This window comes from Colletotrichum lupini, chromosome 2, assembly GCF_023278565.1.
Source record: "Colletotrichum lupini chromosome 2, complete sequence".
In the NCBI taxonomy this organism is placed as follows: domain Eukaryota; kingdom Fungi; phylum Ascomycota; class Sordariomycetes; order Glomerellales; family Glomerellaceae; genus Colletotrichum; species Colletotrichum lupini.
Window position 1 is genome coordinate 3,848,520 of NC_064675.1, and position 24,426 is coordinate 3,872,945.

General features: G+C 52.9%; 10 protein-coding genes across 10 annotated transcripts; 6 read left to right on the top strand and 4 right to left on the bottom strand.

Moving 5' to 3' along the window:
* Positions 1-62: 62 nt before the first annotated feature.
* On the top strand, positions 63-1,326 carry CLUP02_03481 (acyltransferase; the record flags this gene model as incomplete). The annotated part of the gene is made up of 4 exons (XM_049282501.1): positions 63-261; positions 327-345; positions 422-526; positions 585-1,326. 4 exons carry the CDS (start codon positions 63-65, stop codon positions 1,324-1,326), a joined length of 1,065 nt encoding a protein of 354 aa, XP_049139644.1.
* Positions 1,327-1,682: 356 nt separating this feature from the next.
* Positions 1,683-3,504, bottom strand: CLUP02_03482 (uncharacterized protein; the record flags this gene model as incomplete). The annotated part of the gene is made up of 6 exons (XM_049282502.1): positions 1,683-2,579; positions 2,636-2,719; positions 2,763-2,836; positions 2,908-3,015; positions 3,128-3,182; positions 3,436-3,504. 6 exons carry the CDS (start codon positions 3,502-3,504, stop codon positions 1,683-1,685), a joined length of 1,287 nt encoding a protein of 428 aa, XP_049139645.1.
* Positions 3,505-3,809: 305 nt separating this feature from the next.
* CLUP02_03483 (heat shock protein) lies at positions 3,810-6,004 on the top strand (the record flags this gene model as incomplete). Its single annotated transcript, XM_049282503.1, has 4 exons — positions 3,810-4,467; positions 4,528-4,838; positions 4,896-5,049; positions 5,103-6,004. 4 exons carry the CDS (start codon positions 3,810-3,812, stop codon positions 6,002-6,004), a joined length of 2,025 nt encoding a protein of 674 aa, XP_049139646.1.
* A 57-nt stretch (positions 6,005-6,061) lies between these two features.
* Positions 6,062-6,471, top strand: CLUP02_03484 (uncharacterized protein; the record flags this gene model as incomplete). Its single annotated transcript, XM_049282504.1, has 3 exons — positions 6,062-6,095; positions 6,175-6,291; positions 6,338-6,471. The coding sequence occupies 3 exons, from the start codon at positions 6,062-6,064 to the stop codon at positions 6,469-6,471; spliced, it is 285 nt and encodes a 94-aa protein (XP_049139647.1).
* A 258-nt stretch (positions 6,472-6,729) lies between these two features.
* CLUP02_03485 (uncharacterized protein) lies at positions 6,730-9,729 on the top strand (the record flags this gene model as incomplete). The annotated part of the gene is made up of 9 exons (XM_049282505.1): positions 6,730-6,899; positions 6,947-7,688; positions 7,744-8,663; positions 8,716-8,836; positions 8,928-8,979; positions 9,061-9,152; positions 9,274-9,357; positions 9,421-9,476; positions 9,654-9,729. 9 exons carry the CDS (start codon positions 6,730-6,732, stop codon positions 9,727-9,729), a joined length of 2,313 nt encoding a protein of 770 aa, XP_049139648.1.
* A 35-nt stretch (positions 9,730-9,764) lies between these two features.
* On the bottom strand, positions 9,765-11,639 carry CLUP02_03486 (misato Segment II myosin-like domain-containing protein; the record flags this gene model as incomplete). The annotated part of the gene is made up of 5 exons (XM_049282506.1): positions 9,765-10,032; positions 10,108-10,694; positions 10,758-11,199; positions 11,293-11,492; positions 11,568-11,639. The coding sequence occupies 5 exons, from the start codon at positions 11,637-11,639 to the stop codon at positions 9,765-9,767; spliced, it is 1,569 nt and encodes a 522-aa protein (XP_049139649.1).
* A 2,245-nt stretch (positions 11,640-13,884) lies between these two features.
* On the top strand, positions 13,885-16,077 carry CLUP02_03487 (fork head domain-containing protein; the record flags this gene model as incomplete). The annotated part of the gene is made up of 4 exons (XM_049282507.1): positions 13,885-13,998; positions 14,074-15,060; positions 15,120-15,940; positions 15,996-16,077. The coding sequence occupies 4 exons, from the start codon at positions 13,885-13,887 to the stop codon at positions 16,075-16,077; spliced, it is 2,004 nt and encodes a 667-aa protein (XP_049139650.1).
* Positions 16,078-16,464: 387 nt separating this feature from the next.
* Positions 16,465-20,569, bottom strand: CLUP02_03488 (uncharacterized protein; the record flags this gene model as incomplete). Its single annotated transcript, XM_049282508.1, has 4 exons — positions 16,465-20,211; positions 20,265-20,320; positions 20,375-20,458; positions 20,539-20,569. 4 exons carry the CDS (start codon positions 20,567-20,569, stop codon positions 16,465-16,467), a joined length of 3,918 nt encoding a protein of 1,305 aa, XP_049139651.1.
* Positions 20,570-20,961: 392 nt separating this feature from the next.
* On the bottom strand, positions 20,962-21,807 carry CLUP02_03489 (uncharacterized protein; the record flags this gene model as incomplete). The annotated part of the gene is made up of 6 exons (XM_049282509.1): positions 20,962-21,037; positions 21,093-21,129; positions 21,221-21,389; positions 21,476-21,544; positions 21,687-21,742; positions 21,792-21,807. The coding sequence occupies 6 exons, from the start codon at positions 21,805-21,807 to the stop codon at positions 20,962-20,964; spliced, it is 423 nt and encodes a 140-aa protein (XP_049139652.1).
* A 68-nt stretch (positions 21,808-21,875) lies between these two features.
* On the top strand, positions 21,876-24,410 carry CLUP02_03490 (uncharacterized protein; the record flags this gene model as incomplete). Its single annotated transcript, XM_049282510.1, has 1 exon — positions 21,876-24,410. One exon carries the CDS (start codon positions 21,876-21,878, stop codon positions 24,408-24,410), a length of 2,535 nt encoding a protein of 844 aa, XP_049139653.1.
* Positions 24,411-24,426: the final 16 nt, after the last annotated feature.

Consider the following 24,426-nt stretch of genomic DNA (forward strand, 5'->3'; position numbering starts at 1 on the left):
CCAGTTCGGGCCGGCGAGGTCGAAGACTGTCTTCCCGCGCGCCACACTTGTAGAAAAGAAACATGACGGCCTTGGAGGAGAGGCCAAGTGAGCCAAGCCTACCATGGCGCATGGCGTCTTCGGCTATAATGGGCCTTACTGGTGCCATCTCTCGAGCCTTCTTATACACCTTTCATGATGTCCAGACCGAGAACCAAGCTCGATTTTTAGAAGTTCTGGACAAGCGTCGAGCCGAGACTCCTGAACGTGGTCTCATCACTGGTACTTTATCCTTGTCGTATTCTCTCAAAGATGATGAGCTTATAACTGACAACTATGGATTGCAGTCTCAAACCACATCAGCGTGTGAGTTTTTTCATTTAGTTTTTTCAAAAGTAAAGACCCGTCTCTCGTGCCGATCTGACGCGTCTTGAATCGATAGTTTAGACGACCCCCTAATATGGGGTGTGCTGCCGCTCAAGTACAATATGTACCCCCTGAGTGCGAGATGGGGTCTGGGTGCTCATGACATCTGCTTCAAGAACCGGTAAAGACCACCCATGTTCCAACTGGACATTGAGGGGCCTCCACTAACAAAATCGCAGCGCTTTCAAAACGTTCTTTACCCTCGGTCAGGTTTTGCCGACATATCGCTTGCTGCACTCCCCCTATGGCGGATTATTCCAGCCCACCATGACCCAGGCCATCCGCTTAGTATCCGGCCCCGGGGCACTGTTCCCCTTCAAAGCCGCCTTCGAAGCTGGAAACAACGAAGTATTTTCCGCGCCCACTTACTACAGAAGCAAGCACGGCGCGTGGGTTCACGTGTTCCCCGAAGGCTGTACGCATCAAAATCCTGAACGAACCCTCCGTTATTTCAAGTGGGGTGTTTCCCGGTTGATCCTCGAATCCGACCCGGCCCCCCAGCTCGTTCCCATGTTCATCGACGGATTCTCAGACATCATGCCGGAGGATAGGAAGTGGCTGCGATTTCTCCCACGCATCGGTGCCAAGATTCGCGTCTTTTACGGCGAGGCTCTTGAAGTGGGCGAGGCCTTCAGTGAGCAGCGTCTAAAGTGGAAGCGTATCGTGCAGAAAGAAGTGGAGGCCCGAGGCAAACCATTGAGCGTCGGCGAAGTACCAGAGTCCCTGAAGGATCATCCTGAAGCGATCCAGCTGCGTGTAGAAGTCGCCAAGACTGTCAGAGACATGGTGCAAGAGCTGAGGATAAGTGCGGGATATCCTCGTGACAGCCCGGCATTCGCTCTTGCTGAGACATGGGAGCGCGAACCCGAGGACAAGCAGTTTAAGAGTCCTGTAGATGACAGCCTGGTTAACAAAGAATAATGACACTTCGACTTGGATGGCGGCTCATAGAAGGCACGCCATATGTACAATCTTCTACACTTTGTAAATATACAATAAGCGGGACTCTTGGATTGCATTGTTTACTACTTAGTTGCGAGCGATACTCGCGACTGTCATAATCACCCTCGCTCCCGCACACAACGCCAAAAGAAGCGAAGTTATCAGTAACGCCCGTAATGCCCCTTTGGCAAAGCCTGCCAACAATGCCATACCCTCCACTATGAAGTTGCAACTCATTGCTGCCGATGCAAATAATGCATAGCAGACCCCCGGTCCCGTAAAAGCATAAACCACAAATGCATGCGGGCGCCTAGCCACGGTTCGAAGACCGAGAATCAGTAATTTTCGTAAGACCCTTGTCCCGGGTAGGCTCTAGCTTGTGCTTGCAAAGCTTGCTGCTGATGCTGTTGCATGACGATATCGTTGAACCAGGGGTGCTTGAGGGCTTCGTGAGCACTGATGCGAAGTTCGGGGCGTAGCTGCAGCATTCGTTGGAGCAATTCGATGCCAGTAGGATCGATCTGAGGAAGAATCTGACGAAGGTCTTGAGTGGCGTACATCTGGAAAGTGGGTTTGTACTCGGGGAATTGCGTAATGCCAGTCCAGGTTCGTTCGGTTGGGGTTCCCATGATGCGGAAGATACGAATAATCTGGTCCTCGTTTGTTGTGCCAGGGAACAGTGGTCTGCCGGTGTACATTTCCGCCATGATACATCCCGCAGACCAGATGTCAATGCTGGTGTTGTACGTTCTGCTGCCCAAAAGGACATCTGGTGCGCGATACCACAACGTGACCACCTCGTTCGAGAACGTGTTGACGGGAATGCCGAAGGCACGAGCAAGGCCGAAATCGCCAAGCTTCAGCTGTCCCTTGCCGTTAATTAGGAGATTCTGAGGCTTCAGGTCTCGATGTAAAACTCTGTTCTGGTGGCAGAAGTCGATGCCTCTCAGCAGTTGATACATGAACGACTTGATCTGGTGAGGCTTGAGGGCGCCTCTATCGCCATGGGTGTCCATGTATTTCTTAAGATCTCCATCCATGTATTCAAACACCAACATCAGCTTATTCTCGGTGTGGATCACATCGTGGAGGGCGACAATGTTCTCGTGCTTCAGCTCCTTCATGAGCGAGATCTCTCTTATCGCCGTCGAGGGGGTGCCTTCTTCCGAGTCCAAGTGGATTTCTTTGAGAGCGACAAGCTCTCCAGTCTGCCGGTTACGACCTTTGAACACCTACAAATAAACAGTCAGTCTCTACGCGCATGAAGTGTGGAACTGAAAGGGCATACGGTAGCATAGGTGCCCTCGCCAAGCTTCTCAAGCTGCTGGAACGAGCTTGGGTGTCTCTTGCCGTCCATGTCTGCTGAATGGAGCTGGCAACGATGTTGAGATTGTGGGTAGTGCGGAGAAGTTCACCGTGTCGACGGAATCAACAAACAAGATTCTTAGGCTCGGCTTGGGATCGTAGAGGCAGTCGTCGACGAGGCTGACTGGAAGAGGAGAAAACAGAGAGTTGCGATGCGCGCCAGCCCAAGACGTGTGCTACGATAGGGGCTCGCACGACGAGTAAAGTTGCCTGAAAACTCTGTATGCGGGATGGTTGGGATGGATGGCTTGCGTTGTGGTCGACAGCTAATGGTATGATCAAGCAATAGTGCAGTGCGGATAACTAAGTGTGTGTTCAAATGATTGTCGGAGCTGAAAGGAGTGACGACAGAAAGTGGTGCGGTTGCGGCGTGGTTAGTGTTGGGTCGCATTCAGCCTGTCGGTCGACCTTGCACCTTGCGGAGACGTGAAGAGGAGACCGGGACCCCACCACTTACTTCCTAGTTTTTGCTACCTCATGTCGGTCCAATATATTGTTTTCAAGCTATAGTTGAGACAAGCGTAAGAGGAATCAACTTGATTTCTGATCTCGAACAAAGGAAAAACTTCCCCTAATCATGGTACATAGTGCGGAACTCCATGGCATCTCTTTCTTGACGTGTCAACGTGTATCTATCCTATGATAGGGTTGGCGCGCGTTAATGTTACTACCTACCTAAGGTAGGTAGCACGGTAAGGTAAGTAGGAAAAAAACGGCTCTCACCTCAGGTTCGGCATGGGCAAGGGACTGGTGAGTGGTGACCGACCAGCTGCTTCCCGTGGCAGTCTCCATTATCATCCCGCACTAGTACAAAAGTAGTCACTCGCTCCACTTGGGCCTCTTATCGCCTCTCCACCCTTGCGGGATGACCTTATCGCCATCAGACCCCTCTCGTCTCGTCGGTCAACGACACAACCGACCTCTTACCTTCCATACCTACTCACCTACTTTACTAACTATCTCAGCCTGGCATTCCGTCAACGCTACTCTGTGCATAAGTGGCGCTTATGTGCCCTACTACGAAGCTCTTTCCAAAATTTACGTGAACCACATATACGCTCCAATTAATAACGATCTGATGATACTGTCGCGTCGATATGCGACCCTTAGCTGGATGCGACTCGTTCCTGGGGAATCTCTCCTCAGGTGATGGGGCCAACGAAAACGTCGCTTCGGCTTCGCAGAGTACCGCCTCACACATGTCCTTTATCCTCGCTGGCGAAGCTACCATGGAAGCCTCCTTGCCATCGCATCCTTTTTCTGCTCCTCGGGCGCGCGAACAGCGGAAACAAGCTACCTCCGCGACCCCCAGCGACGGATCAACGCAGAGACGTGAATCTGGCACAGCTCCACCACCCACTTCGCGTTATACATCATCTTTGCAACCCCATGATGCCGTATCTCATCGGCCAAATTGTACCAGCAATCCCTCGTCGGCGGGGATACCGACACCTCCTCCGCCGTCTCTGTCTCAACCTATGACTCCCATACTCTATGGCGTATCAGGACCATGCTCTGCTATCAGCAGTTCGTCATCGCGGCCCAACTCGCTAGCTGGATCGCTTTCGGAATACCAGGAAAGCTTTGTCATGAGTGCCTTCGGAACCTCGGACGCTGGTCGCCCCCAAAGTATATACAGTGGCGAGGTTGCTCAGCAGTTCATTATGCCCACCATCAACGTCCCTAGTCGGAGACCCTTCACGGAAGCTGGAAAGGGCCTTGGTAGGCTGAAGCTACTCGTAGCTGGTAAATCAGGTATTGCGTGATCTTGTGCTCCAAGAATAAAGCATCCGCTGATGAAACGTGTCTGCTCAGGCGTAGGAAAGACCGCTTTGATCCGAACTATAACACAATCTTGCTCGCACATCGTACACGTCGACCCTACCGTGCCAGTGGCAATGGCGTCCAAAGGTTTCCTGCCAGCAAATACGATGCCGAATAGTCCTCCGATATCTCAGGGCACTTTCCAAATCACAGAGACTTTAGCCAGCACCAAACCGTACCCCTCCTGGTGGAAGGATTCGGCCTTTTCATCCCCTACGCCTGGTCCGATTCAACTAGAGGACACAATTCTAGACAGAAACATCTGTCTGGTTGATACGCCTGGATATCAGGAAACATGTCGCGTATGTTCTGCAAGCAATTCACCCTTACGAGCCTCGAATCGACTAACAAGATCATAGCCAACGGATACTATGGGCCAAGTCTCACAATACGTTGAATCATACCTTCAAAAGAGCCGTCTCGACGGTCTAGAAGACCCCGATGTTCTAAAAACAATCAGTGGAAGCGGCGGCTTGCTTGTTGATGCGGTGCTCTACATGATTCCCAGTTCAGGTAAGAAACTACGCTATCACGAAATGAAAGCACAAACACTCAAAACATCTTAGGTCTGTCTGCGACTGATATACATTATCTCCGTCAACTGGAGGCACTGACCAATATTATTCCACTCATTGCGCATGCCGACACTTTGACATTGGAGCAGACAGCAGCGGCTAAGAAGCACATTGCCCAACAACTTGCTGAGGCTGGCCTCGGGCTGTTTTCTTTCGATCCCTTGACGGATGGCGTAGGAGAACAACATATATATGCTGCTTCTAGCGAGTTAGGATCGGATTCAGAGGTCATGGACGCCAGTCTGCTCATGAGCTCCGAGTATGTGCAACCTTTTGTGCCCTCCGACCTCTCGCAGTTAGTGGAAAACATATTCTGCGTGAATGGCGCAACTTGGCTTCGCCATGCTGCCGCAGCAAAGCTTCTGGGTTGGCGCACTCGTCACCCTGGGCCTAGTAACGTCTCCGGCTTCACCTCAAAGTCAGAAGGCTCGACGGATATGTGGTTGATGCGTCCTAGGGCCGGATCACTGACTCCTCTTGCCATGAGTCGCGCTCCAAACTATGCTGCTTGTAATGAACGACTCTGCCGAGTGCAGCTCACGAACTGGGCGGCAGATTTACAACGCAGCCTGGCCAACGAAAAACGGATGCAAGAGCTCAGGGCATGGGAGCAGGCGGCTATGTTGTCGAGGGAAACTTGGAGAGATGGCCGCTCAGCATCAGGCGGCGAAGATATGGCGTTGACGAGAACAAGAGGACGGGGAGAATGTCGGCAGTCTCTCCGTAAGAGGAGACACAGTACAGGGTCTGGCCTAGATTGGGGGCTTGTAAGACATCAGGATCCTTTGGGCTTGCTTCAGCTTAATGCCGACTTTAGGTGGCAGGGTTGGAAGACGCTGGAGATGGTCGGTGGTATTGGGATCCTGGGCGGTTTGGCATGGTTGCTTGTTTAGAGTCACCATAGTAGCGAACTAACGGTGGCATCTGGGCATGGCGTTTCACCCGAAATCATGGCAGCTATCGGGCGTACATACCCTATCGGGCGTTCGTATGGAGAGTAGAAAATACTAGCCACTCTGGGTACCTTAGTTGATGGGATTCTTTGAAGTTGTGAACTGTACAGCCTGCGTGTACTCATGCCGCTATGGTGATGGAGGTCTGCCCAGGGCCTTTGAGTCGTTGACAACATTGACCGGCACACTGGGCTGGGCGCTCAGTGGCCCACTGTCCAGCATCCAGAGTGGGTGGGTCGGTTCTGCCGCCTTTCATTGGCTAATAAAGAGCAGCCTACCTTAGGTCTATTCTCCACTGTGCAAACGCGCCTGCTTTCCTAGCCTGCCACTTCAACAACGGGACCTTGACTGTCCACCTTACCCATCCGTACCTTGCCTCACTCAGACCTTTGTGCCTCGCGTCCTAGAGGTGAACGGTACTAGGTCTCCAGCTGCAAGGCACTTGGTGACCATCTAGTTTGGGCTAAGTTATCACAGCGATACCTACTTCGGCTTGGTTGTTCTCGCAGTGGAAGCTTCTTCCTTGACAGCCTTTTCCTTTCTCTATTACTTCTTTCGCTATCCTCCTTCCATCACCAGGGTCGCCCAACCGTCGCTTCTCCAGCTAAGCCTGTCCTTCTCTATTTACTTATCGCATCTATTTCTTCCAGAAGCAACAATCAGCCATGGCTAGCGAGGAAAGACCGTTGGGCGTGACGCCGCCCATCTCTACTGCTCTTCCCACCGAGGCGGAAAATCAAGCGAAGGAAATGCTCATGGAAGAGTTGAGGAAGCAAAATACTTTTGAGAGCGCTGCGGATACCCAAAAGAGGCAAGTCTTCGTACCAAGCCCCCGGTCATTCCCGATCTGTTCTTGCTAACGATCTTCGCGGTTGTCCATAGATACGAAGTCATTGCGCACCTCGAGCGGATATGCGACGAATTCGTGAAACGAGTGGCACGGAAAAGGGAGGCAGGCAACGAAGCTCTCATTAGAGACGCTAGAGGAAAGATCTTCACCTATGGCAGTTTTCGCTTGGGCGTCTTCGGCCCTGGCTCCGATATCGACACTCTCGTTGTCGCTCCGAAATACGTAACACGAGCTGACTACTTCGAAATCTTCCCTAACCTGCTGAAGGAAATGGCGCCTCCTGGCTCAATCACCGATATGGCAGTGGTAGCCGACGCCTTCGTGCCAATCATCAAATTCGAGTTCGATGGCATCAGTATCGACCTGATCTTTTCTCGCATTGCGATGCTAAAGCAATTGAACAAGGACTTTACTGTCCAAGACTCCGGCCTTCTTCGAGGTCTAGATGAGGCTGAGCTTCGGTCGCTCAATGGCACACGGGTTACAGATGAGATTCTCAGCTTGGTTCCCGAGGAAAGCACCTTCAAGTTGGCCTTGCGTGCCATCAAGCTTTGGGCGCAGCGTCGGGCCATCTACGCAAACATCATGGGATTTCCTGGTGGCGTGGCCTGGGCCATGCTGGTTGCTCGCGTCTGCCAACTATACCCCAAAGCCGCGAGCTCCGTCATCGTCAACAAATTCTTCCACATCATGCGCCGCTGGCCATGGCCACAGCCCGTCCTTCTGAAGCACGTTGAAGGCGGCCCTTTGCAGGTCCGCGTTTGGAATCCTAAGGTTTGCTTTCCCTACTCCCCTGGCCCTAGCTTCATATGTGCTAATCAAAGTATAGCTATACAAGGGCGATCAATTCCATCTGATGCCTGTAATTACCCCGGCCTACCCTTCCATGTGCGCCACGTACAACATTACCCGGTCAGCCATGACTGTCATCCAGCAAGAGCTCAGCAGAGGATGCGACATTACCGACAACATCATGTTAGGCAAAAGCCCCTGGAGCGATCTGTTTGTCAAGCATACTTTCTTCACCAAGGGGTACAAGTATTATATCTCTGTCATCACTGCTAGCACAGACAAAGAAGCACACAAGATCTGGTCAGGCTATGTGGAATCCAAGGTCCGTGTTTTGGTTCAAGGCTTGGAACAGCACCAATCGATAGCTTTGGCCCATGCATTCAACAAAGGTTACGAGCGTCGGCACAGGTGTGCGAACGACGCAGAAGTTTCCCAGGTTCAAGCTGGCAGTTTCTCGTTCCTAGCAAAGGATAGCGACGTCAAACAAGAGGACTTTGAGCAAGAGACGAAGGTCGAAAAGGTTGAGCCGATTGAAACGAAGCCCGACATGAGCGGCATCCCAGGGCTCAAGACGGAACCCACTGACAACGTACATGGGCTCAAGACTGAAGAAAATGAGACACAGCCAGGTGTGAAGACGGAAGGAGTCAAGTCGGAAGACGAGAATTCCAAAGCTCCCAATCAGATCCCGAAGCATAACCCTTATACCGACGTCTTTACCACCACGCACTACATCGGGCTGACCCTGAGCGAAGGTAAGTCTGCTGCCGCTAACCAAAACGAGTTCAAAAATCGGGCTTCACCTTCCAGTCTGGGTCAAAGTGGCATGGCAGCTAACTGTTTAGGCGCGAAATCACTTGATCTATCCTATCAAGTCGAGAATTTCAAGACCTTATGTACACAGTGGGAAAAATACGACGCGGTTCTCAACTCGTTGAATGTTCAGCACGTGCGGAGGTAGGCGATACGGGCATATTTCCTTTGGTGGCATTTGCTAAGTTCAGGACAGCTTCAACCTTCCCGACGACGTCTTTGAAGCCAACGAAACGAAGCCTCAGAAGCCTCAGAAGAAGCGTGTCATCCCGAACGCGAACGGCGCGGCTCAGATCAAGAAGAGGAGTGCTTCAGAGGTACTGCACTGGTTTAGTTCACGGCTACGCTTGAGAGCTCATCACAAGACTAGCGAAGCTTTGGTAAGCGCATGGCTAACACGTTGTATAGGAAAACCAAGAACCACCCGCCAAGCGCCAGCAAGCTTCTGTCACGGCTGCCGGTTGAGTATGGACTTTGGACCAAAAGCGTCCCACGCCATCGACCCTAATAAAGAGTCATGTCTTCCTGCAACCTCTGTCAGCATTGGTAGCATCTTTTGCCTCTGATCCACTGACCAATAGGCCAAATCACATCTTCGAGTTTGACGTCTTACGACACGGACTGTCTCATACCGTACCAACACTGGATAACACACTCAGAGAGAGAAAGCGAAATAGACACAAAAAAAGAAAGGGGGAAAGAGAACTGAAAGAGAAAAAAATCCATCGACGACCCGGCATTACCCTGATGCCAGTGTATCCACACTTTACCTGCAAGACCCCCTTCCATAACCCAACTTTGGGTGGAGATCGCAAAAGCAAAAGCAGCAACATACTCGGTATGTTTTGTGGGCTTTGGTAGGTTGCTCGTTCTGGCCTGAGACGAGCGGAGACTACTAAAGAGCATCAGGAACATTACTGTCGCCCACGAGGATGCACTTTCGGACACGTACGCTTTGTAATGCAGGGCGAATTCATTTCTCTATGCTTCTTCACGCAAACACGGGCAGGACTATTGAGTCAAGGCGAAGCCAGTTGTATACTAGATACCATCGATTTAGAGGATTGACTATGCTTTGTCCCCAATCTCTACCCTTGCCTTACTCTGATATCTTGTGACTTCGTGGGTGCCTAGGCGACTAGTGGTGTCCGTGCCTCTCTGTCCATCTGAGGTCTCCACGATTCTCGAGCCGTTTCGCTTGACGTACTGATTGGTCGAGATTGATTATAGCTGATGCAGGCTACCTCAATCATCGTCATCATCGCTACCACTTGACCATCCTTCTCGATACGCCTCGGCGAAGTCGGCTAGCTCATTGCTAATGTCTTCCCGGTCCTCCACGCCAAGAGAGGACGCGACGGTAGTGCGCAGGGCATTCAGCGCGGCAGACACTGAAGTATCTGTGGAAAGACTGGTCTTGACGCCAAACGAATCGCTCAACGGCTTGCCGCTGCCGTCGAGGTAGATCTCGGGGAAACTGTCGAGCATAGGGAAGCCCCTATCGGTGAGATACCTGCCATCATGAGTCAGTTGTCAAATTACGAGCAAGCCTTTGGAAGGATAGCGGTAGTTGTCTTTTCTGGCATACCTTTGTGTACTAGTCTCTATGAGCGCAGCCCTTGGCCGTTGCCGGCTATCGCCGCCCTCGTCCTCGTCGTGTTTCATGACTTGCTGTGAGCCACGTGTAGTGATTGTCTGCCCGAAAAGGTGAGGCTTGCCGCCTCCGCCATTCATATTCCTTCTTCCAGGAGTAGGCTTGGGTCGGAGGATATCAAACAAGTCCGTGTCAAGCTTGGTTATCTCGCCAGCTTTGTCATCATCCAAACCTGACTCTGGTGCGCGGGTGTCTTGTTTCGTTTCCGAGGCTGGGTCGACGACGGTCATTTGCAGACGACTCATGGTCTGTCTGCCGCGTAGATTCAACCCACTCACCAGCTCGCCGAGCGTCGCCTGTAGACCACTGCCAGAGCTGGTTGAGTTGAGCCGGGAAGCGATCCCTGCTGTTTCCATGGCCGTACTTAGCAAGGCCGTGGTTTGCCAAGGAGATTGCATGTTGATGCTGATGTTTGAGCTCAACCGTGCTTGGGGGAGAGCCATGGGAACTAGCATCGAGGCGTGCTCACACATGTCCTTGACTGCCCTTGCAGTGTTGGCGAGCTGGAGGCGTCTTTGGTCCTAGCGTTATCATTAGCTAGGCTAAGGAGTGTAATGAGCGCGCAAACGAAGTTTGAAACTTACGATGCGGGCAGCGGGTACAGGAGTCTGCAGACCCCACACCCAAATTGTAGTCTTGCCATACTCATCTCGCAGGCGCTCTACATACTCGGTCGCGAAACCTCCCCAGGCGTCGTCTATAGTTGTCACGATCTGGAGGCCCTGCATCTGATCGGCCTCCTCTACGAAGGGACGGAAGTCTCGATCGACAATGTCATGTTCCTTGTCTAGAGAATCGAACAATTCCCTGCCCAGAGACCACTTGTCAAAGGGCCTGATGGAGGAGTTGATCTCATAGTCATAGAGCTGGTTGAGAGACTTTGGGTGGTAGTAGACGCGCGAAAAGTCGGACCAATACCGCACGTCGGAGGTCTTGAGCTTTGGGGCAGGCGTGCCGAGGTCAAGACTTTTCTGATAGGCGCTCGGCTCTACCGATGTCTGTTTGTGTACTTGCGCAGATCCTTCCCTGGGGTCGGCGGTGGCATGTTAGGTGGCCGGTCTGGAATACTTGAAAAAGGGCCAACGGCTGGGGTCAAATAAAGATGGGCGCGTTACGGACCATAAGTGAGCAGGTGCCTCTTCCTGGCTTGCGTCGTACAAGGCGTTGATCTTGCGAAGCGAGCCGAAACCGCCCTTTAGATCATAGACGACGGTACGCGGGAGGAAGGTCTCGGAGCCATCTAGGGCCACACCCGGACGCCAGTGAACGTCGTGGTTCACCGGGGATTCGTCCTGATCAGAGTAAGTGAAGTAGGATTCCTGGCAACAAGGTCAGTTTGTGTTTAGAATAAGACGCATGGGATTCGCTGTTGATAGAGCTAAACGTCTGAATACCTGGGTGTTCCAGAAATGAGTTGCAGCATAGTTGCTCAACTGGCCTAGCTGGAGAGTGATGATCTCGTGCATACTGTTTTGTTCTAACCTGAATTATGAAGGTAAGTAGTCAAGATGGCTTCGCCGGGCTGCACCAATCATAGATGGTCCGGCAAGGTGAGCCGGGGGGGGTTTACTGCGGATGGATCCCGAAACTGGTAGGGAACGGGACGGGACTTGGGCTTTGCAATCTCAGTGCCAGGTCCATTTGGGCCGTTGAAGTGCGTCAAGTGAACCCGGTAGTGGGGTAGGTCTTGGGCGTGGGCCGGGCTTAGGGCGGCCGGCGACGGCATCCGCCCCCATCGGGCAACGGACGCTGATCTACCGTCCCATCTTCCATCAACCAGTGCATGCACCCCGTCTTGCGGTACTCACTTGCCCTCTTGACGTTGACCATTGCTTGAGGTAGGAGAGAGTTCTCCCTCCAGCACGACTACCTAGCCATTCGTAGATGGTCTTGAGCTGGCACTTGCTTTATGATCGGCTTGTAAATGAACTAATGGTTTTCCCCACCAAGGGCGAAACCATGTTGGTCCTTATTGAAAACAAGGGAGCGTTAGCAGCAAGTGAGCGGGAGCACCACCCGCAGGCATCTGGGAAAGTTGACTGGCTTGACTGGCACGCATCCAAGTTGTCTCACAGCACGGGAGACCTTAGATTCCAGCAAAAGGAGAAATACGAAAATGGGAGCAGACATTCTCTCCCCCCCTTGAGTAGGGGCCAATCGGGGCTCCCATTTCGAGGTCATACACAAGCCAGCAGGCGGTCGTGCACATCCCAGTGTGAGTCAACCTCGGCGAGCGAGATACGCCGCTGCACCAAGGCGAGGAATGAGGTGTCGAAATATCGTGTTGGACCAGCCAAGGCCCCTTCAGACATACTATCAAGGGGTACCTTGGGTAGAAGCAATTGGGCTGATTCCAACTCCCAATATCGAAAGGTGTTCAAGGCTTTCGGCACGGCAGGGCGGACGGGGTCTTGTTTTGAGGTAGGAACTTGGACCTCTGGAGGGCACCGTTCCTATGCATACCTTACCTTGCTCTGTACGAAATACCTACCGGTACTCGGGTAAGTGGAGGTGATTACGTCAGGCAGGAGTGGCTTCAGGCATATGAAGGTGCCTGACCGGTGGACGGGAAGGGATCCAATTACCTTGGGCTGCTAAATGAGCAGGAATCAAGGTAGGAGTGGTATGTGAGGAACTTCAGAGCTGAAGGCGACAGTGGAGGGCTCAAAGAAAATGCTCAAGAAGGTTCAGCACTTGAGCTCAGCCAGGTTCTCGGGGCGCCGCACTGTTAAGAAAAAGTTTAGTCATACTGTACGCGTGAAGTGGTGACCCAACCAGCAGAATGACCTGAAAACATGGACAATGGGAGGGCAGAGGGTGGGGGGGGACTTGGGGAAGAGGTGCGCTGTGGGGCAAAGAGCACGGGCTGGTCAGCTACGTAGTAATACCCTACCACCTTTACCTACAGGCTATAGGCTACCTAGGTACGAGACGGGTTGGGGCCGCGCCCCCCCCTCTGGGCGCCCCCTTCCATTCACTGAAGTCTGAGGGTGAGGGGTGAGGTGCTCTACCAAAGTGCCCGCACAGTGCCGTGTTACCAATCAACGCCTCCCCCTTCTCTCGAAAAATCGACGCGTTTACCAGAATTTCGCGACCGTCACCATTTCAAACCCTTGCACATCCAATACGGCTTTCACACAACTTCAGCTCCCACCACTCATCTCCTTCCTCTTCTTATACCTTCCAGTACGGAACACCTACCACTCTGCTGCCTTCGGTGGCGTCACTTACACGGCCATCACGACGTTAGAAAATTACGCCTCTACAAGCAAGCAAGCAGCGTTCCTACCTCAGTTGCCTTGTTCTACCATACATCCTGAGAGGTGTCGCAAGCGCGGCTCAACACCACCGCCCGCCCACCTTTCCCAACCTCGCGACGCCCTTTACAATACCATTTGTCCTGACACAAAGGAGCGCCAAAATTCTTACTACAGTCACCTTACCCCCGTCTCACATTGTCGCAGAAATTATATAGACATCATAACTCTTTGTGGCACTTGCCTGCCCCGGACTTTCAGATCCAGCCCAGCCAGCCCTTCACCCTTCACGACTTGACGAGACACGACTTTCCCATTCCTTCATTCCTTACACGTCTGAGACCAACTACTTCAATCAATCGTCCACCATTGTTTATACCTTCCCGCGCTCCGCCCTCCGTCTTGTTCAGGCCCCTTTCGCACAGAGGTGCCGCATGCTCGAGGCTCCTCCACCATGCCTGCCTCAGCAAAGCGCTCCCAGCGCACTCGTCGCGACACTCGCCGCGATACCTCCCCCGCAAGATTAGAAGACAGCTCCCCAACTCGGCCAGCAAAGCGACGAAAGAAGGTAAATTGATGCCTCTGCTCTCTACTGACAATTCGATCCTCGCATCATCGATGACACTAACGCCGCTTCCATCAGGTTGATGATCCTCCGCCTACCGAACCCGCCGACGATGACGAGTCCAACCTCACTGCCGATCAGTCGGCTCAACCTGTAAGCGACGATGATCAGCTGCTCGCGCAAGTAGTTCAGCACTTTCAAATTCCCAAGGAGGGCGCCCCCCAAGCCAGCAAGGACCATGCGAACTCGATACATGAAGCCAATGGCAGCGGTGTTCAGGCCTATGCCAAAATCGCCGCCCAGGATTGGACTTTCTACATCACAAAGCTCATCGTCAATATTGGACGCCCGTCTGAGGGCGTCACTGAGGATGACGAAGATTTCATTCACATCGATCTCGGCCCGAGCAAGATGATCTCCCGTCAGCACGCCCGGATTTACTTCAGCTCCAAGGAAGAAATCTGGTTTCTCGAGGTCAAGGGAAGGAATGGCGTAAAAGTGAACAATGTCCCCATGAAGCAAAAGAGTTTGAGGCGCCTGGAGGGTGGTGAGGTTCTTGAGGCAGGTGGCACGGAAATGATCTTCGTTCTTCCAACCGAAATCAGTCCCTTGCACATCGATCCTCTCTATCTCAAGAGAGCTGGATTATCGCGTCAACAAATGACGAGCCCTCAACCGAGAACGGATCTGCCGGATGAGCCATCTTCGGCCCTAGGCTCGACCATAAGAAGTTCTCGAGGCTCCCAATTTCGCCAACCTATTGCCCCGGCTCCTGCAGATTACAAGCGGCCCGGAACCCCTCCTTCTGCAATCCGCGGTAAGCCTACGCCGTCGCAACACAAGTCACCACACTACTCAAGTTCGGGCACGCTGTTGTTGAACTCCAACGACATTGATCTCAGCCTTGACGAGAACAAACACATCAAGCCGCAATACAGCTATGCGCAAATGATTACCCAGGCGATTATCAATACGCCAGAAAGGAAGCTGAATCTCAACGGTATCTACAACTTCATCATGAACAACTATGCATATTACAAACACCAGCAAGCCGCTGGTTGGCAAGTAAGGCTTAATGCTGTCAGACTCCCTCGCAACCTCGGTCTTACTAACATTATTCAAAGAACTCGATTCGCCATAATTTGTCGCTGAATAAGGCCTTTGACAAGGTTGCCAGATCGACAGACGAGCCTGGGAAGGGCATGAAGTGGCAGATTGTCCCAGAGGCCCGGGAAGAGATGACCCGAAGCGCATATAAGGGGGGTAGAGGCGGTCACAGAGGCTCTTCCGCGCCCTCTTCACCCAACAACCAGCTAAACTACATTACTCATGGACCAAGGGACGTGAATGCCAGAGAGCCTGCGTCGGCGCGGAAGAGGAAGGTATCCGTAACGGGATCGCCTCCGAGTTCCTCCTTAGCTGCCGTTCAATCGACTCCAGATCGCAGCACGCGCCGCCTTGCTCCTCCGAGCACTGCCATGACCATTGATGGCAGTCCTCTACCGAGGCCGCGGAAGGGCGCCGCATCTGCATCGAACAGCTTTCCCTCCACCAGCTACCACGATCAATCACCGACACTCACCTCATCCTATCTACCAGACGAAGGCGCGTCTTTCGTCACACCTGCCCCTCACCGTGTTCATCCCCGACTAGCGCCCCCAAGCACCGCACAGCGGCCCAGTCAACACATGCCGACCAGTTCCCCAGCGCCCTTCTGGAAATATGCAGACATTGGCAGCACCCCTCTGAAACCTGCTGCTCATTTCGACATGAGTCCTTCTAAGCCGTCTCTGGGCGGAATACCGCAAAGTAGTAGCCCACCTCCTGCGAAGTCGCCAAATCTTAGCCCTACAAGATCACAACACAAAGAATCATCACGGGAGGCGCCGAGTGAGCCGTCCAACCCACCCGAGATTGAAGAAGACCAAGGTTTTGATTTAGCAAAGTAAGTCTTGTCAACGTCATATCATACACCTGTTCCTTGACTAACATCCGATCAGGGGTTTCCAAAGTATTGGGTCATACCACGCACCTGTTGGCCGGGGATTATCAGTAGCTAGCGCCATGAACGGCCACTCATGAGACAAACATGAGCCGCTTTTGGCAGGACAATAAAGCCCATGCCCCCTCATAATGATGTGCTACACTAAATGTACGAATTGAGAGCATTTGTGAGAGTGAAGATAGTATAATTCTCAAGGGCTCCACCTGCCCATGCCACCTTCCTACGTAATACCTATATATATTTATATACGTCGTAGTATCCACAGATGTACCGATCAATGCTTTTCCTACTCCCGTCCGATTGTTTACAAGTACAAATGCCTGCCTAGGCGCCATCGCCAGAGATTCAAGGGTTCAAAGATTCAAACGCGAGCGACTGGTCCACTACCGCCAAAGAGAAACCGCCTGGCGTGATCATTCAGGGTTTGAAGCTTGGAGGCGGTTGCGACGTCATCTTTCCTCTCTTTACTTCGAAGACTTGCCCCTCCTCTTGGGGTTGCCTCGGCTCGGTCTTCCCTTGGAAGTCTTGCTTTGGTCAGTGCCCTCGATAAACTTGATCAACTCATCGATGCTGCGCGAATCCATGCCTGAAGGGTTGCCCAACTGCGAGCTGCTGCTCGGTCCGGCGGACACGCTGGGAGCAGTAGCGGAAGCCTGGTAGGGCGCACCCTGAGGAGTAAAGCGAATGCCTGCGCGCAAGCGACGAGCCTGCGCATCCTTCTGGTGCTTCGCAATGGAAACGGCGTTCTGCGTAAGCTGCTCGAGCCAGCTCTCGGCCTCCTTGGTGTTCTTGTCTTCGGGTCCAAGCTCGCCGAGGAAGATGTTGTAGGACTCGCGCATGCGGCTGACGGCTCCCTTAGAGTCTTGGTCCAGAGCCAAAGCCTGAGCAAGTTGGAACAGAAGGGTGGCGGCGTTGATCGAGTTCTTGCCGAAGACACTCTCGCAGATGCGGAGGGACTCTTCGAACCACAGACGGGACTCGTGGTACGCCTTGAGGTGCTGAAGCATGACAGCGCCGTTGTTGATGGTTGTGATGGAGTCGGGGTGGTCGGCGCCATAGATAATCTTCCACAGCTTCAGCGCGTGCTTAGCATAGATGAGCGCACCGTTGCTGTCGCCAGCTTGGTGGAGGAACAAGCTGAGATTGAGGTAGTTGAGCAGGGTCTCGGCAGAGTCAACACCGACAGTCCTCTCGGAGACAACAATGGCCTTCTTGGCGAGCTCAACGGCTGCTTCCTTCTCATCCAACTGGTAATACAGCATAGACAAGGTGTTGTAGACGCGGGCGACTTCGGGATGAAGGATACCGTAAATCTGCTCGTGTAGAGACAAAGACTCGAGAAGAAGCTCCTGGCCAAGCTTGCGCTGGTTTTGCATGATAGAGATGCGGCCGGCCTCCAGAGCTTCCTCCGCAAGAGTGCTGCGGGGACAGGAGTGCTTTACGATAGGCACAACGTTGACAATATCGTCTGCTGTGAATGTAGTGTTGGGAGCAGGGGCCGGGGCTGGGGTAGCCGCTTCTTTGGTTGCCGCTTTCTTGTTCTTCTTCTTCTTGTTTCCCTCCCCGTTGGTCTGTCCATTGGTCGCAGGGATACCGTTGGTCGCAGGAGCCTGCTCAACCGGCTTGTCTGTGAAGTTGTACTCCTTTGCTTGCAGCTGGAAACCAAGCTTGAGGGAGATCTCACGAAGCACCTGCAGAGGCTTAAGGTTGTTGTAGAAGTCGGCATCGAGCTTGTACCGGTATCTCTTCAAGGTCTCCTGGGAGATGCTTTCGTGGAGGGACTCTGGGGTGACCTTCTCGAAGGATAGATCGGCATCAGTGTACAGCGACTTCAGGACTGCGTCAGATTCGGCCGCCGGCTTGGGACTCAGTTTGTAACCCAAGAGGCAGTTAAGAAGATGGGAGATGCAGGCTGATGTGAAAGGTGCCGGCAGGTGTCTGAGGTAGTTTGAGGCGACATGCTTGAAGGAACGAGCGACCATGTCCTGGATACAAATATCCTTCAGGCACTGCAGGCGAGGTTCAGAAGCGAGCTGTGCCACCTTTCCAGTGTACCTGATGTTGATGCCTCTCTTGTGCAAGAGACGACCCAGGGACTGGCCATCCATGGGGAAGCTGATGTCGCAATCGGTAAGCTCACGAACGAGGTCGGGAATGACCTGGTCGCGAAGGTACTTGGATGCAAGACGAACATCCTCCTCGTCTTTCTTCATCTCCTCCTTCTCGGCATCAGTCTGGGGGACCTGACCGCTGAAGACATCGGGGTTGAGCGAAAATGCGAATTTAGAAAGGTCGATGTGATCTTTCGAATCTGTCGACTCCTTCGGTGTCTCCGCCTCCTTTGTCTTCGGCTTCTCCGCCTTGACCTCCTTTTTGTTGACCTCCGACTCTTCTTCGCTCTCGCTCTCACTTCCGCTCTCACTCTCACTCTCCTCGCTGTCGTCGCTTTCGTCACTGTCATCGCTGTCTTCTTCCTTCGCGGAGGCATCCTTGCTCTTCTTGGGCTCAGCCGTAGTTTCGTCAGTCGCAGTCTTGGTGTTCTGCCCACGGCGTGCCAGCTCCTCGTCAACCCAGGCCTTCATCTTCTTCCGCCCGTATGAGTCAATCAGCTCCGGACGAAGGACGGCCATACGGTGGGGGTACTCGACATCACCTTCCTCCTCGAGCCAGTCAATATCCAGTGGCGTCACACGGTACAGGTCGAGCACGTATTTGCGTCCGTCGGTTCCCAACAAGCCCTTGGTCTCCACGCTGGCTTCGAGATCGAATCGTTTGCCATCCTTGTCCCAGACAGCATGCTTCTTGACCTTGATAGCCTGAGATAGCTTGGAGAAAACGTCGGCAAATCGCTCGTCCGCCGCAACGTTCTCTTTGCCATCCACGGCACCATAGTCGATCTGATTTTCGCCAGGCTCCCTCTGCTTGAAGATTCCTGGGACGATACTTTGGCCAACAATACGCTTACCAAGATAGTCAATAACAACCGTAGCAGGGGTGAAGAGACCATCAATGTCAAGCTGATTCACTAGCCTCACTCCTGCGACGTCCTTGCCAGTGGCAACACGAGCTGCCTCGTCGCCTCCCTCAGAAGTGAAGGTTTTCACGCCATCAGCACCAAAAGAGAAGAAGATGTTGTTGTAAACGAAAATCTGGGCATCTTTGCATTCCGTAGGGTTCAGCGGAGGGATTTCGCCACGGGCAACGAGCACAGCACCACGAGTGGCCGCGTCGTTGTAGTCAGCGAAGAGCTTGGACATGAGACGCTCACGGAAAACTCGGTCCTGCACAGTCTCACTGGGAAGCTCCCTCGCGGATTGGAACTCTTCGTTCCAGTCTCTCAGTGTGTCGGTGTTGTCGGCGCCTGCAATGAGATACGTCTCCTGGGAACGTGTCCAGTCAGGGGTGTGAGCGGAGAGGGGAGAGTTGGATGACGGCACGATCCATGGCGCAGAGGGTATCGCGTTGGTGATTTGGAAAGTCGCCAGCGGGTCCTTGCGGTTGTTGAACTCCTGGAGCTTGAGGAAGGATGCCGAGAAAGACGGCGAGATCTGGTCGAGGAGCCCGAGCAGGGAGTGGTTCGAAGCGGCTTTGGGTGCAGGGCGAGGGAAAGGATCGAACTTGGCATTGGAGGACTTGTTGATGAAGAACCCCCCAACATGGGCTGTGATTTGGTGTTGCTCACCCTCGTTAGTAGTAGCAAGCAGGTACAAGAGATGACCCTTCTGCTTGAGGTGAGGCGGCGGCGGGTTCCACGGGGAAAGAGTAATGGTCTTGACCGTCTTGGGTGCCTCTTCCTCCTCGACGGGAGGCAACAAAGTTGAGATTGGAACCGGGGTCCCAAAGCTGTAATCCTCCTTTGTCTCTTTGGCAACCTCCGTCTGCCCTCCGTTGGCTTGTTCCTCGGATGGAGGCAAGACACTATCAAGCAGAGAGAGACCGGGGAGAATGCCCTGGACAGCGTCGGTGCGGTCTCCAGCGGCACCAATGAGCTCTCTGATTCTCACTAGGTGTATACGGGCCTCCTTCTCCGTGTATGGGTCTTCGACCAATGTGACTTCAGGGCTTTCGACAAGGCCTTCGATCTCGGATATCGGGAGGAAGTCATTGATGCGTTGGCCGCGGTGCTCCAGGTGGAAGCAAGTGTACTGGAATGCCACAGGGAGGTCGATGATGGACTGTCGAACTTCGTGAACCTGCTCTTGTGGGGACACCTGTACAAAACTGGTCAGTGGATGTGTCCGCGAGTGGACTTAGCACAGCTAACCGTAATTTGCATCTGACGGGGCTCGTTGGGAAGCTTGATCGTAAGGGTAACCAAGGCTACTATGCATCAGCATTTAACGTCCCAACCCCATGAAAGCTTGCATTACTCACCGTCTAGGCCTTGATCGATCTCGCCCTCAGCCTGGAGCTCGGCCTCGGCTTCAATGGGGGGCGCTACCTCCTTTTCGGCATTTTCTGGAAGGACTCAAAGTTTAGCTTGGAACTGTTTAAGGATTGCATTGCGTATCTTGGTTTTGCTTGTGGATAGTTGGTACCTTTGCCTTTGGGTTGATCGGATTGGGACATTGGTACTCGATGTAAGCAGAAATACCAGAAGGGCCTGGATTTTATATTCCTCGACGGACAGAAATCCTGAGAGGGGATAGATATATAATCGAAGCTTCGAAGTGGAGAGGGTTGGGAAGAATTGAGCAATCGCACAAATCAATGCAGATACACAATTAATATAGGGTAGAACGATGTAAGTAGCGGTCTGTGGAATATAGATGCGCAGCTCCGAAGTGACGGGTGGCAGAAAGGAATACTCGGCGGCCTAAGAGAGGATGAGAGGGTTCCAACTCAACGGCCAGTTGCGGATCGAAAGGGGGGTGGTAGAGAAAAGGTGAGAGGGTAGAGTGCCGTTTGGGAACGATTGGGGAAAAAAATTCACGGCAGAAAAAAAGTCGCGTTGTCATTCATCAATTGACGGCAATGCACCGGCCCGGTAAAGCTGGAGCTGTCGGTTTTTTCGGGCCCACTCCGCTTGAGGGAGCTCTGTCAGTTGTCGTCGGTTCTCCCTAAGCTGTCCCGGAAGGTAGCGAGCCCTGACAGAGCCTCCGGTAGCGAGGCCCGGTTCTCACCAGAGTCTGTACCTTATCAACTCTGTGCCTCCTTCTCTGCCTCTGAAGGGTCAAACAACCCGTATTGTATCTGTCCATGTACAGGATTGTTACTTACAGTATCTATCCGAAATAACAGCTGAACGCTTTCTGAGACATGTCGAGTTCTCAGTACCCATGATTACACCGCGGTGGACAAGACCATTAATGCAAGTTGCTTCCCTCCAGCCGTTCTTACGTAAGGCACTCTGAGGGGGGATACTCCAGGTTTTTCGAGCTGAGGTGCGCTACGGACACGTGACCATCCAGTTAGCGCTGCGCTTTGTGGTCTAGTCCCTTTTGGTGACAGCACGATCCTTGTCTATGTACACACCATACCTGATTGGGGAGTTTGTAAACATTCAATGTGTTGGACATATTCCGTCCCAGCTTCACTCATCAACTACTCAGCATACCAAGAGCTAAGTTCTTAACATCAGCACACTGCGCCCTTATTCGCTATTGCTCTAGTTAGCAGCTATCTTGACATCACACGCCTATTTACGAGCACTTGAGCACACTTACTACTCAGCTTACTCTCATACTGCGTATCTGAGCAGCTTCGGTTTCGTGTAGTCGTCAACACCAATCCACGTTGACACTGACAAAGCGACGCAGCAAAACCATTCCGCTATCCTCCAATAACGTACACCTGCGGATTCTCATATGTCAAAAGCACATGTTATTCAATGTTTTAAACCCAGCACTATCGACAACAGAATATTAACTTCGACATGAGTGGACGGACTGGTGGACCAGAAATGGCGAAGGTTACCAACAAGAACCGGAGAAGAGAAACCAGGGCAGAAACAGATGGAAACCGACCCCTCGGCCATTCTGGCCTGCCTTGGACTTCTTCGAGATGCCAAAGACTTTTACGCCCTCTTCAATCGCGGATTGCTTTGCTACGGAAGGTTGCGATAGCCGAGAGAGCTGCTTGCGGGCAGACTCAGCCTGAGAACGAAGCCCTCAAAGATGCGCTAGATCGCGAAACGGCCAAAAAGCCGAGCCTTGTAGTCGAAGCGTACTTCCCTAAGACAAAACGACAGCGCCCGCGCCGTACATATTCCATGAAGTTGGCTGACTCCTCAGAAGACGACGGCAGTATGGCATCAAAATCTACTATCCGACCCAGGAGTCTTCGACAAAGGCCGAAAAGTTGTGCTTCCGAAATGCCTAGCGTCTCAACGCCAATTCTTCGCAAAGCCAGGCACCATATTACAACATCGCCGAGTGTTGACCAACCAGAATGCCACGAGACAGGGAGCAGCTGTATGCGCTTTAAGACTACGAGACGTGGGCCACTCGACAATTCAACATCGAAATTAATGCGTCTCAGAGACACACTGCCACCGGGAAGGTACCAGATTTACGAGGGTATTTTACACGACCTGGATACTCTCCTACGCTCGACGAGTCTCAACCATCCTGCAGGCGGGAAGAAGTCGTTGTTGTCGATGTGCCTGAACAGAGTGCCTCAGTGCGCGCAAGAGATTGAAAACTGGGAGAAATCTCAGGCTGTGAACAACGGGCCGGTGTCCTGTATCAAGCAAATGGCTTATTCTTTACGCGTGTACGACGAACTACAGACCCTTGGAGCCACCGACAACGGCTGGAGTCACTTGCGTACACTCCTACGGGCACATGCTATCCATCTTCTCAAAGGGGTCATTGGGGAGGGTCTGCTCGATGTCTCGTTTATTCGCATCTTGATCGATTATTGCAAGGCCATGCAATTTCTACACGAAACAGCAAGCCTTACGGAAGCTATGATTTGCTTCCTTTACTGCAAGCCCCTGGAATCAAGAGATACGCCTAGAGTCAACAGAGAAGGCCAGCTGCCAGCCTATTTGTTAAACCTTGCAGAGGATCCAGTTGTGGAATCTCACTTGCTCGAAACGTTCTCCTCACTTTTGGTTCGTAGACGGCTCCCCTTTGACATGGTCACAGGGAGAGGTTTTGGTGGCTTATGGAGTATAGCAGCTTCCGCTGTACTCGAGAAAAGAGCACGCCCTTCTGCAACTGAGTTCGCATCAACCGGACTTGCAGTCCTGTGTATGAATGCCTACCCGAGACGTCAAAGGCGTTCCTCAGCGCTCACAACGGAATCAAAATCAGCCATGCTCACTTTGATGAGTGTACTTGGTGCATTGTCAGCCATGGCTATGATTTCGCAGGATTTCGGACATGCTGCACCCGGTTCCAGTGCAAGTTCGAGAAGTCGGACCCAGAGAGCGGTAGTACATATTCTCCACCAAGCATTGAGACTGGTGAGAAGTCGTCTCGGTAGCAAGGAAGCCGCGTTCCCACTTCTACTGGCATTGTTTCTGTCTCTATCCCCCAGAGCGGCGCACGAAGCCACTCGGCTCCGACTGAAGGCGGCGATAGACGGCTTCGGACGTGGTCTGAGCCTGGGGAGAGCCCCAAGCACGGGCAACAATGACAGCCAGCTTCTCGACACCACCGTCGACTTCACCTGCTCGATTGCTCACTGTTGTGGGAGAGCCACCGGCCAGCCATCCAACTCGTACTTTGCCAAAGTCTGCGAACTCATCGATACCCTTGAAACGCCAGAGTTCGCAAGATTGAGAGGCAACGGTGCCTTTGTTTTGGCCCACAAGACAGACGATCTACGCGATCTTGTCTTTGCAGAGACGTTGAAGAAAGACCTGGCCGAGAAAGACGGCATGGTTGTAGCCAAGGGCAACTTTACAGGGTTTCGGTGGGAAGAAGGCATCAGCGAATGGATTGCAGTCAGCCCGTTGGCAAGAAGACAAGGAGACTTCACCCGAGAAGCCCTACCTCGGCGCCGAAGCGGAGGACGTAACAGTGACGTCCGGGTCCTAGCGGATCGATCGGAGCTGAATTCGACCACGGAAGGAGCCGACAAAACCGGGGCTCTGGTTTTCGCAAGTCCCAGACCGACGGGTGAGTCAAATGGTGACCAAGTGGGCCGACGACTGGCGGGGAAGAGGAAGAGGACACAAAACGAGGATCATGGCAGCCGCAAGAGAAACTCGGGCGCTGAAATCGCGGGAATCGACGGAGTTGACGGTATTGACGAGCTTGGCATGGGTCCAGAGAACTGGCCACGGGTTCTGGGCAAGTCCCGATTGGGAAGCCATGTTGTAGGAGCTAGGATGCGGGACGGGTGCCGGCGGGTTATCCGGAGCAGCGAGACATGCTCTCGCAAGGTTTTGGCGGACTTGGGCGAGCAGGCCGCCCTCAATGACTGCGGCCTCAACGACGAGGATGAGCTGGGATTTTAATGACAACTGCAACAAG